Raw genomic sequence first — 12,066 nt, 5'->3', positions numbered from 1 at the left:
GCATGTCACTAGGTGGGGTTGACCCTCAGGCTGACTGACTCTGAGGGCTGGCTGTGACAACAGCAGATATTTGGGGGGGGGGACTCGCCTCAGGTAGTGGGAGTCTTTTTTAGCAGGACACTGGTAACAGCCATATCCATCCTTCAGGTATGTCATTTGTTGAGCTGGTTTGGTGGCGATCTGGTATAGTCTGAAGCCAACTGGTGTGTCGATGATTAAGCCTCTTAGGAGGGGCTTCAGTGCAGTCCAAGGTGAATTGCCATTTGTGTCCAGCTTGATGCCACCTGGTGCGAGCCACAAAGGGATCTGCAGTTGTTTGACATTTGTGCTTTACTTGGAGGTGTTTGCAGAAAGAGGCTGTGCTGCAAACCAAGGTTGGCCTCCATTAGTACCAGGCTTAGGAACCTTTGGTGTGTAACATGATCTGAGCTGAAGACATCCACCACTTATGCCAGGATTTGGCTGTTTAGTTGAAGTTGCACTCCAAGAAAACACTGGTTGCAGCTTATGCCAGGCTTTGGGCCATCTAGTGGGAGTTACAATGCAAGATGAGACTGGCACCATTCGTGCCAGGTGGCCTCTTAGCAAGAGGTACAGGGCACAATGAGGCCAGCTGATGCTTGTTTGGGGTTTGTGTACCTTTGGGAGATTTTAGGAAAGTCAGCAGCACAAGCAGAGGCAGGCCATTTGTTTTGAAAAGCCACTGGGAGCAGCTTGGGTGCACTAGTTGGGTGGGGCCAGGTCACAGGGCATCACCAGGGTGGGACCATGTTTGCCAGGTTAATGGAAAGCCTCTATTTGGCACTCACCTGCATCTGCCAGCTGGTTGGGGAGAATGGCTCACAAAGGGGCAGTGGCACACACCAGCACCTCTGTCCCCTGAATGAGTTGCTCTGACTTCTGCTCCTTGAGCTCCTAACCCTCAAGCTAGTCAGTTCAGCTCCTCCGTGTGTGTCCCTGGTGCTTTCTCAGCTGTAGCACAGAGCAAGTTAATTTGTGACCAAGTGAGTCCATGCATGGGCCCCTCAGGAGGAACACCTGATACTCCAGAAGCCCTTCATCTCACCTGGACACAATGCCCACAGGTTTGCATGGCCAGGTGTTATGTGGACTCCTTCCCTATACTAGGACCCCTCATTCCCCAAGGCGGTCCTTCACAGCCTAGATATTCATACCTATTCTTAATCACCACACCATATGCGTGAGAACAGCACATTTTGTGTCTCCTCCCCTCCCACCAGTCTCATCGTGGCTTCTTTATATCCTGAGTTACAGAATTTCTGTTCGGCTAGTCTTCAGGTGGTTCACAGTGATGGTTGTTCTATAGTTTAGCAGTAATTTGATGTGACTGTGGGAGGAGGTGAGCACAGAGTACACCTGCTTTGCCCTCTGGACCAGAGCGGACCTAGTGTTGGTTCTGGCCAATTCTTAGGCCCTATGGCTGACTTCTTGGCCATGATTTGTCACTTAGGGCAGTGTTTCTGTATCATTATTCCAGTAAGTGAAAAAGGATCAACAGGGTTCTCTTCACTTATAAGCTAATAAGTGAAATTTCAAGTAGTAGGAAGTTATCAGAAGGGATTAAGTGCCAAACCAAAGTGATGAACTTTACTGCACCCCAGCTGCACTTCAGCTTTGAAGTGTGTGGGTGGAAATGTAGAGCACATGTGTGGTGTTGTGGTCCATGAGCTAGTCTGCGTGGTGCGTATATGTGTTGCCAGAGAAATCCCAAACCTAGGAAACGTGCAACCATGGAGAATAACAGGTAGGGGAGACCTTTTCAGAAATTAGTCCTGACAGACACTACCATTTGGGGAGTACCTACTGTTCATAATCGCAGAAAACATCTGCTGCTGTTTTTATGTTTCTGTAGAGGAGGCGCCACAGAACAGAGACGTTGCCATTTTTTCAAGATCTCATAGATCTCACAACCAAATTTGTTAATTCTAAACTTGTTCCTTCCACAAAGCCATCCTGCCTCTAACCTTCATAAATCTGTCTGTAATCTTATCCTTCTGAAATTAATGACCAATTTTTCTTAATACATGGCTTTGAAAATCACATGTAAATTTAGTAAAAAGGACAAAAAAGACATACAGGCTTTTGCTTTTAGTTAAAAGAATATTGGAGTCAGAAAACCAGTATTAAAAATGTGTTCAGTAGCAGATCAACTTAAGAGCACATCATTTCATGTGTGAACTTCAGTTTATTTTTTTTTAATAAACAAATATCAACACATGTTTACTATATCTCAGCTGCTGAGGATCAGAAGATCCTCAAAAGATATGCTGACTTAAATACTTGTAATCTAAAATCCTCATCACAGATAGCTAACATTTGTTAACATTTGTTAACACTTTCTCATAATGGGTTTCCTACATGCAGTTCACTCTTACTATCCTATTTGATTGTTTTCAACAAACTAGGGAAAAGTTGGCTTTCCTTCTTGTAAATTCTCAAAAGGGTGAAAATTGGTTCTTGGAGAATAGGCAAAATCTTGTTTAATGTATAAAGCACAGATAAATAAATATATTTATTATATATGTAAACATAAGCAGACATGTAGTATATTTGTGGCGTTAAAATTTCATGGAAAGTGATTAGGAAAACCATTACATAGAAAAGGGTGAGGACATGAACAAGTATAAAGGACACATGGACAATAACTAAGGTGGGGGGGCAGAGATGGGAGGGAGGTGGGGAGCAGTGGGGGAGGGGGCAGGACTGGGAATACAAGAAAGAAAACTGTACTTGAGCAAGAGTTAAGTTTTTTAAAAAATAAGTACTAAGAATAACTAAAAAAAACAAAACAAAGGAAAAAGGTGAGGAGATAGGGGTAGTGATGTAAGAGTGGTTGAGAAACACTATGTAGATAGTTTTTTTGTTGTTGTTATTATAAGCGCTGACCTCGATATCACACTGATCATAACTTCATAATATGCTTTCTAGGCTTTGCTAGGCTTTGACCTTCTTAACTTTTCATTACTCCCTTCTATTTCTGTTAAACCTTTAAAGCTGTAATCATCTCATTCTCCCACATATTTCATAACTGGGAATTTGAGGAAGACTGTGCTAAAGATATATAATCTAAGGGAAGCTCTTTGTTGTAAATGTTCCAGCCAGGTGTCTATATTTATATAAGTAACTATAAAGTTTAGAAATAGAGAAAGGATCTGAAATTTAAAAAAAGAAATAGAGAAAGGATCTGAGTGACTTGTTCAAAAAGCTGATAAAAGTATATTCTCTCTCATCTCGTGATTGCCCACACTAAAGATCTGGGCAGAAGACGACAAATGGCGTAGATCATTCCGTGTGTAGAGTCAGACCACTTCAGTTGAGGCTGTCCTGCTGTGACGACCTGAGTAGGAACGAGCTGCCTCACCTGCCACTGCCCCAACCCACGTCTGAGCAGGGTTAATCAGCAGACCATTCGCGGTGAAATTCCAACCCTGAAAAACTTCCCAGAGATGTACTTCCTGTCTTCAGAGAGGATAAAGCAAACCCGAGAACGTAGTGCCGTCCACGCCAAGGTTGTATGCTAGGATGATAGATGGTCAGCACAAATTACAAACCAAATTATCAGGCTGTTCTGCCCTGTTGTAGTGTGTAAGTTATGCAATATTTAATAATTAAGCAATGTTTAATTGGTTAAATCATTGATACGCCTTCAAAATCGTATTATCTTAGAAATGGCAGAAAAATGTATTCCTCATGAAACAGTGGCTCTCATAAGTGCTAATTGTTCATCTCTTTGTATTCTGAAGTCCTATATGTTTGATATCCATGTATTTTTAAAAAATTATAAAAATGAACTTAAGATATGCCATCTGGTTGCAGGTACAGCTCCCTTTAATCATTCTTTTTTTAAAAAAATTATCAGAATGATTAAATTGGGATTAGTAATTATTAAATTGTTGAAATTTATTATTACCATTTAGCAATTATCTAAAGATATAGTGTTTTATAGTGGCATTTATAATGTTAAAAAGGAGAAAATTAAGGATCAAATATATGTTTTACTCAAAATGTGGTATCATTAGGGAAAAAATTAAAGTGTAACCTAGACTGAAGTTTTTCTTCCTAAATGCACCCAGTCGAATTGACTCTCTCTACATAAATTTTGTGGTGTGTAGCTCACACTGTGTGAGGGAAGCCCCAAGGTGCACCCCCACTTGCTTCAATGAGTGGCTACTTGAGGACCTGTCACAAGTGCCAAATGTGGGAGGCGGAAAGGAAAAGCACGGTGCCTCTCAGTCGCAGCATCAGGGCGCCGCGAGAGAAATGAGACTCACTGCATTTAGCACTCTTTGCATTCTGTGACTGGGTTCTTTATTCATTACTCTTGAAAGCTTTTACATTGGTGAACATTTACTATTTAGTGATATTCTAAGGTTTTTTCCTTATTGAAATCCAGCATCATCACAACAATAATCTTTCTTATCACTGGTTTTATAAACATATATTGACTCTGCCAAGTTTTTAGTGTAGATCCCTTGAGCCTAGTTTGTTTCTGTTCTGACTCCCTGAAGCCTTTTTTGGATCGTTCCTGGTCTCTGAGCCATACAGTTTTTCTCATGCTTATTAAATATCTGTAGTGAGAAAATTGACTTGATTGATGCTACACTCTTTCACACCAAAACAGCTCTTTTGAGTTTGCGTACACACAAACCCTGTGGGAGCAAATTTATCATAGCCAAAGTGACTTGAATCGTCTATCAGTTGAAGTTAAATGTCACTCATGACAATAGGGCAATGACACTGAAGATGCTGTAGCACATATAATAAGGAACAAGGGCAGGCCCACTGGAAAGCCGTTCATACGACAACTGTGGGCCTCTCTGACTCCAAGAAAGTGCAAGTCTCCTTCCGTCCTTTGTTCCTTATTGAACCCAACAGACATTATGTGGGGCCAGCAGGCAGCTGCTCTGTGGGAGTGGGGGAGGTGACCCAGTATAGGTTTTCAGAAGCTGCGTAGGCTGGGGAGACATCTGCATAGGTTTTGGCTACAGCAGTGCCAATGGGGTGAACAGGGTATTCATGAGCGGGGTGGCAGAAACCATGGAAAACAAGGTTCTTGTTATAGAAGAGGGTTACAAATGTAGAAAAGAGAAAAAATTAGAGTGAGTCTGTGACATTGGATCAGAATTGGAGGCATCAGGGTGAATTCATGGTTTTCAGTATTCATAGGTAAATGTAGATGTGTATATTTAAATATAGATCTGTACTTAAACCTATCCATATGTAGAGATGTACATATGTGTATGTTTGCACACAAACACACAAATGATCTCACTGATTATTTCCTAACTGAACCTACAGAAGAGTCTATGAGAAGGGAGTAGTGACACCCTAATAGCTGTGAAGCACACCTCGAATTCAAATCTTGGTTTCTCATCAGAGCAGGGGGCAATAAGGTGAGCCTGGGTCATTTTGTCCAGAAAGTAAGAAAGTGCTCAAAGAATACAGGGTCATGATAATAAGAAACTAAAAGCAACTTGAAGTCATACCCGCTTTGCGGGTACGTTCATGGGCCTTCAAACCAAATCTGAAATAATTAGCATCAAAATAAATTATGATAGAAACACGTTATAACCAATTGAATAAAATAGGAATCCATAAGTTCCTGCTAATATACATAGATACCATAAACCAGATAAAAAAATTATTTTTCTTATAGTAGGATGTGCCATTAATAATTGTGGAAAGGACGATAGCAGTTTTAAAGTCATCATTTGGCAATCATCAGAGTAATAATTCAGCCCCACAAAATAATTACAAAGAGATAAAGCTTTACAATAAAGAAACCTGACCACTACCACCCTAATTAATTAATCAAAATAATCATTATCAGTTAAGAGACAAATGGAATTTTTGCACCACCTTATAGGATACAAAGAACACATCATTCCTTCTGTGGTATTCCTGCCAAAAATATTTCTGCCGTACCTGAATCTAATCATTAAGACACATCAGACAAACTCAGATTGAGGGTAATTCTGCAAAATAACATGCCTGTCATCCTCCAAGTTTGAGGAAAGAAAAGTCCAGAGAGATAGAAGGGAAGATAACTAAAGAGACTTAACACTCCAGTGCCATATATGATCCTGGTTTGGATCTTTTTGCTGTAAGGGATGTTGTTGTCAGGAGAGTTGGTGAAACTCTGATGGAGTCTGTGGATGAGATGGCAATGATATATCAATGTTAACTTCCTGATATTGGTGGCTTTATTATGGTTGTATTGGATAATCCTTGTTTGTAGGAATTAACCACTGAAGGTAGAGAGGTATCATGTCAGAGCCCACCTACAAATGGTTTGGGGGTGGGAAATGCTCTGTGAACCTGAAATTATTTCAGTTTTTTTAATCCTCACCCAAGGACATTTTTTCATTTCTTTGAGAGAGAGGAAGAGAGAGAGAGAGAGAAACATCGATGTGAGAGAAAAACATGGAGTGGTTACCCTCTCATATAAGCCCTGACAGGGGATTGAACCCGCAACCCGGGACCCTTCAGTCCCTGGGATGACACTTTAACCAACTGAGCCACAATGGCAAGGGCTCAAATCTTTAAAAATAGCAAAATAAATGTTCTGACAGGCATATTCACCCCTAAAGAAATTATATTCTTTCAAAGCTACAGGAATAAGACTTTTGATATAAACCTACAGCTGGACAAAGTGTTTCCTTATTAAGAGTTTTGAGGCCTGGCTGGTGTAGCTCAGTGGATTGAGCGCGGGCCTGCAAACCTCATGATCGTGGTTCGATTCCCAGTCAGGGCACATGCCCAGGTTGCAGGCCAGTTCCCAGCGGGAAACGCATGACAGGAAACCATACATTGATGTTTCTCTCCCTCTCTCCTTCCCTTCCCCTCTAAAGATAAATGAATAAAGTCTTTTTTTAAAAGTTTTGATATTAGGTACAAAAATAGCAAACTTACAGAGGATCTTAGTTTTCAGTTTGCAATAATTGCGCCTCGGATAAACCTCATTGGCTACGATACTGCCACTATGCAAAACTACAGAGGATCTTTAAAAGAGAAGCTTTGTGTTTTAACACATTCAGCACATGTGCTATTAGACACATACACAACACAAAACCAGTGAAGAATTTTAAAGTTTCTAGTTTGTATGTACTCGGGTTTCTAAACTTGTGGCTTAAAATCATTTGGGCAGTATTTAAAGAGCAACATCCTGAAAAAGAGATTGTTGGAGTTTATTGTTTTCTGTTGTTTTTTTTTTTAATTTTCACTTGAGGACATAGTTTCTTCATTGCTTTCAGAGAGAGAGAGGGAGAGAGGAACATCACTTGGCTCCCTTCTCGCAGTCACCCTGACCGGGAAATCGAACCCGCAGTCTGACTGTGTACCCTGACTGGGAATCACACCCATGACCCTTAAATCTTCAGGATTGTGCTGCAACCAACTAAGCCATACCAGCCAGGGCAGAGTTTATTGTTTTGTTCTGTTTTGTTTTTTAATCTTTTTGCAAGGTAATTTCAAATGTAAGTCCTGGAGCAAAGCTTTCTGTTTGTAATTCTGGCCACCACTTATAAAATATAACCCATATTTTTCTAGGCCCCAATTTTATCATCTGTAAATCAGGATAATAATGTTGAACTCACAGGTCAACAGAATAAATGAGATAATATATGCAAAGCACTTAGACTGTGGCACATTGTAAGTCCTGAATAAAGGTGGTTCCTGCTTTATTATTTCAGAAGTTAAAATGCTGTCATAAAAGCCTTCGTGTATGATTATGTTGGCTTCCTTCTCCCTCTCCAGGAAGAGAATTACTAGGCCATCAAAGTTATGTTCTCTGCTGTTAAATTTGTCCCAAGATGAAACTAAAGCCTGGAAATGGAGCATGTTTTAGAAGGCAGAAGGCATTGCAATGCAACAGAAAAAAGGACTTGGGCTTTGGAGAACTGAGACTTGTTAAATTCCAGACCTGCCACTTACCAGCTTTGTAATTCTGGTCTTGGTCTGTAAAATGTCTATAATGTACAAATAATCTTAGAGATCACAAGGACCATTGGGGGTTAAATGAGATAAACTTTGCAAAATTTCTAATAAAATGACCACCCTAAAGAATGTCTTCAAAAAATGGTTCTTTTTCTTACTCCTTTAAAGGTGCAGGGATGGTTATTTTAGAAGAATAAAGGTCTTAGGATCAAAAAAGTCGCAGAGCGTCTGAGGGCATTCTTGGGGGGTGCGATAAGCTTGTTGTGCCTGTTTGTTCCTACAGAGGTTTAGACTACCAACGATGGGCTTAGATTGCTTCAGAAGGAATTTCAGTTGACAAGAAACATGTCCTGTGTTGTGTAATCCCATTCTCAAGAGACGCTGGAGAAGGATAGATAACTATCTTTCTAGAACAGCTCAGGTTTAGTGCACAGCAGCCTTGAAACCGGGGACAAAGGATAGACTTCATCTAGTTCCCATCCGTGTTTAAATGGTGAAGAGGGTATTGACTTTTCTGGCTCTGAAAATGTAAGCCTTGCTGTATCCCACAGAAGGATCATGTCAAAGTGTTTTCTTTTAAAGAGAAACTGTGCTTCTTTAGAAAACATGTAGTTGTTCATCTGAAATTAGTGCTTCTTGGTCATTGATGTAGGACTTTTTCTGTAGAACTCATGAGTATTATTAGAGGAAGTTTTCCTGGTGCACTTTCTTTTGCTTTGATTCATTCACTCAATCATGCAACAAGTAGTTATTGACAACTAATATTCCTAGTACTCTGCTGGATGTTGGTTATGAAAACAAGAACAGAACAAAACATCCCTCGTGGAAGGGGACACAGTCTACTGCCCTTACAACCCCTAATGGGCTTTATAGGAGCTCTTTGCAAAGGAACATACTTTGAGTCATTAAGAAATTAGATTCTTTTGGCTGCAGTTACAGTTGGCTATATGTTTGGAGTGTACAAAAACAGGCTTGACTCCCACGTGTGCCTGGGATTGCCATCCCTAGAGACTTCCTTCAAGCAGCGTCCCCTGTGTGTAGTCTGGACAGCAGTCTGGGACCTGCAGAAGAGGTGCCCGTTGTTGACAGTGCATGGGAAATTAAACTTGGGCTGGTCACGGGTTGAATGTTATAAAATAGAAGCTTTCAGTGTCTCTCCTTTTAGTACAGAGGAAAAGATTTTTCCTTAGAACCATCATGGCGATGTTAACTCTCTCCGCCGACTAGTGGCACAGAGGAAAAGTGCTGCTCAGGTCTGAACTGGCGAGGCAGAAAGCTGCAATGACAGTACGCGTCCCCTGTTACAAAGAGCACTGCTTTGCCAGGAAGAGCCAGGCTCAGTAAAAAGCACGGCACAAAAGAACTTTGGTCGTGCGATGCCTCTGTTTTTATCCAGATAGGCTAGTAGCATGTTTATTCAGCACGATGCCTCTGCTGAGATAAGACCCGCTTCCGTCAGATGCCCTGGACTGCTGCTTGTTTAGCTGCAGAACTTAATGAGTAATGAATGTGCTTGTCTGGCTGATAGAAAGTATTTCCACAGACTGCGGCTGTGTTTATAGAGAGCTAGAGAGACCACAGGCAGCAATTTGTCGTCTTAGGTATCAGCAACGTCTTCTCTTTTAACAGCTAGAGGATTTATTTTTAACAGCTTGACTCAGTGTTTGTCAGATGATTTGGACCATCAAACTGCAGATTGAAGTGCCCAGCACGGGGGAAGCTGGAATGGCAAAGGAAAGGGGCTGGCTGGGAAAAGGGGTGGGATTTCAGCATCACCGAGCCTCCAAGGCGCTGCCTCCCAATGTGGGAGAGAGTTCAGGGCGTTCAGCGGTATGAGTGTCTGTGCAGGTCAGGCTGGGAACCGAAGGCTGATTGATGGGTGCCTTTAGCTCCTTAAAGACATAATTGCCCACTGGTGATTGGGGTATTGTGAGGAGGCTCCCAGGACCCAGGGACCAGAGTATTTTGAGCGCCAGCCTCTGCTGTTCGGCAAATTGAGCTCTTCTGCTGCTTGATGCTGCCTGTCTCCAGAAGCCTCTCACCATGATCGATAGCTCCAAGAAGCAGCAACAGGGGTTCCCAGAGATTTTAACTGCTGGGAATTTCGAGCCATTAAAAGAAAAGGAATGCCTTGAGGGGAGCAACCAGAAAAGTCTCAAGGAAGGTCAGTGTTTCTTTGGACAGGGCCAAAACTGCCAAATTCCTATTCCCAGACTGGAGCATGTTTGTCTGATTACTGTGCCATGTCTCTCTCTCTGTTTCCTGCTGTATCTTACACGGTCTAAGTTCTTTGAAATGAAAGCTTAACGCTATTCTTGGTAGGTCTCTCTAAAAATTCATTAACCGATAGAACTCTAGGGGGTTTGCAATAATTAATACAATCAGGGGATTTAGGAAGCCAGTCCTCACTTCACTAAAATCTTTCCAGGTTCATTTTGTATGTTTTCTTGTGTTCTCCAATTTTTTGTCCTTCTCCCTGCCCCGAGGAGGGGCCATTTCTTTTTCAGTATTATTCAGAACACTGCTTCTTTTAGGTTTACAAACATGAATTTTCCTGGAATAGTTTTCCGGGAAAATTCTTTTTTTCCAGTTATCATGTTTATGGCTTTTATTATTTAAAACAAGGAAGGTGGCTATCTCTTTCTCAATTATATCTCAGAACAATCGGTTTAATTGATAATAGTGCATACTGCATTGTTTTGTTTTTAAATGCACGTTGCGTAGTTTTGTGGTTTCGTAACAAAGCGAAGAATAAGCTTAAGAATACTGTTAATTATTGTTAGTGGCCACTGCAGAGGTACCTCGCTGATTAGTTTAAGGAAATGGCCAAAGGTATGGATGGGCATTGCTGTCCTGTGTCCTGGCATGCCGAGTGTCACAAGACCAGTGCGCCCTGTGCTTTACTGTAGCAGCTGGACATCAAGGGCTATGGTGTAAGAAAGTCAGGATCTACGGGAAATGTTTTTCCTAAATTTGAGGTACGAAGATCACCTCTCTCAATACTTGTTTAATTTTAAATTTGATTTTCTAGTGTTCTTTGGGAGGCAAAACCCCGCAGTAACCTCTCTTTCATTTTATCTGCTTTCAGCTTGTACCATGAGCCACCCCCTCATCTCTCCACTCACTCTTGCTCATCTTATAGAGACCCAGAGAGTAAAGGTAGAGTTATCCACCTAAGCAGAAGTTTGTACTTCTTCCAAAAATGCCTCCTTTCCCCCTCATTTTGAATATAAGCATGATAAGTTGTAACAGATTTAAAAGACAATAGGAAACAATAGGTGGACTTGCTAGAGTTGAACTACTTTTGAGGGTGAGTAGAAAAAACATCTGGATGGAAGCAGATGACACACAGGTATGAATAGCTGTTGCCAGGCACCAGACAATGGGGTCGCCTCTGCTTGTGCATTGCGATTGCGAGCCTTACCACAGGTTGTCCAGAGGCAGTACCGGTGGAGTTTGTAGGACATATTCCAGAGATTCACTGAGGGGACCTTAAAATTTTTTAAATCATTCACTTAAAAAAAAAGCTAAGAATTACCTGTGCATCATTTACATCAAGTTCAAGGGTTAAGCTACTATTACTACCTTAAATTTAAAACAATTTTTATGGGAAAATTTTAAAAAATAAAACAATTTTTGTGCTATTTGAAAAACTGAGAAAGTAGAGGAAAATGGGATAGGAAAATTTTTAAAATGTCACAACAGCCTAATATGCTAAAAGAGCATAGAAAGCAAGGATTAAAAACACAAAAACAGGATATAGGGGAATTACCAACAGGAACAGCAAAGGAGAGTTGAGGTGATTACATAATGCATAGATTGTTTCCCTAACAATCGAGACCACGCTTTCCATTTATACACGTGCGATAGTGTAATGTCAAAAGAGCAAAAGCGTGGACTCTCAAGGGAGACATATGCCTGAGGTCAAATCCCAGACACACCATTTTCTAGCTATGTGACCCTGGACGAGTTTTGTACAGTGAGGGAAGCTGTATGTACTTCATAGTGTTGTTATGAAGTGCCTGGTTTAATGCCAGCTCATCAGCCCTCATCTTATTTGGCTTTTTAACCCTTAATTATTTTCCCCTTCTATTTAAAATTAAACTTTTT

General features: G+C 41.1%; 1 protein-coding gene and 1 non-coding gene across 6 annotated transcripts in view; one reads left to right on the top strand and one right to left on the bottom strand.

Moving 5' to 3' along the window:
* MRTFB (myocardin related transcription factor B) overlaps positions 1-12,066 on the top strand; it is a 201,601-nt gene that overhangs the window by 106,310 nt on the left and 83,225 nt on the right. The window contains exon 1 of one of the 5 annotated variants that reach the window (XM_037067755.1): positions 9,524-10,120. The exons of the other annotated variants lie outside the window; for them this stretch is intronic. Within the exon in view, the coding sequence (XP_036923650.1) occupies positions 10,000-10,120 (121 nt within the window). The 5' untranslated portion in view covers positions 9,524-9,999. Of the gene's footprint in view, positions 1-9,523; positions 10,121-12,066 lie in introns of those variants that run through there. 5 annotated transcript variants of the gene reach the window in all.
* On the bottom strand, positions 6,870-7,013 carry LOC119002087 (U4 spliceosomal RNA). The gene has a single exon (XR_005069671.1). It is a non-coding gene; the product is annotated as a U4 spliceosomal RNA (small nuclear RNA).

The sequence above is a fragment of the Sturnira hondurensis genome, unplaced genomic scaffold (assembly GCF_014824575.4).
Source record: "Sturnira hondurensis isolate 20B ecotype Veracruz unplaced genomic scaffold, ASM1482457v3 Scaffold0017394, whole genome shotgun sequence".
Classification (NCBI taxonomy): domain Eukaryota; kingdom Metazoa; phylum Chordata; class Mammalia; order Chiroptera; family Phyllostomidae; genus Sturnira; species Sturnira hondurensis.
The sequence above is the reverse complement of the archived record's forward strand: the minus strand, read 5'-3'. Positions and strand labels throughout refer to the sequence as shown.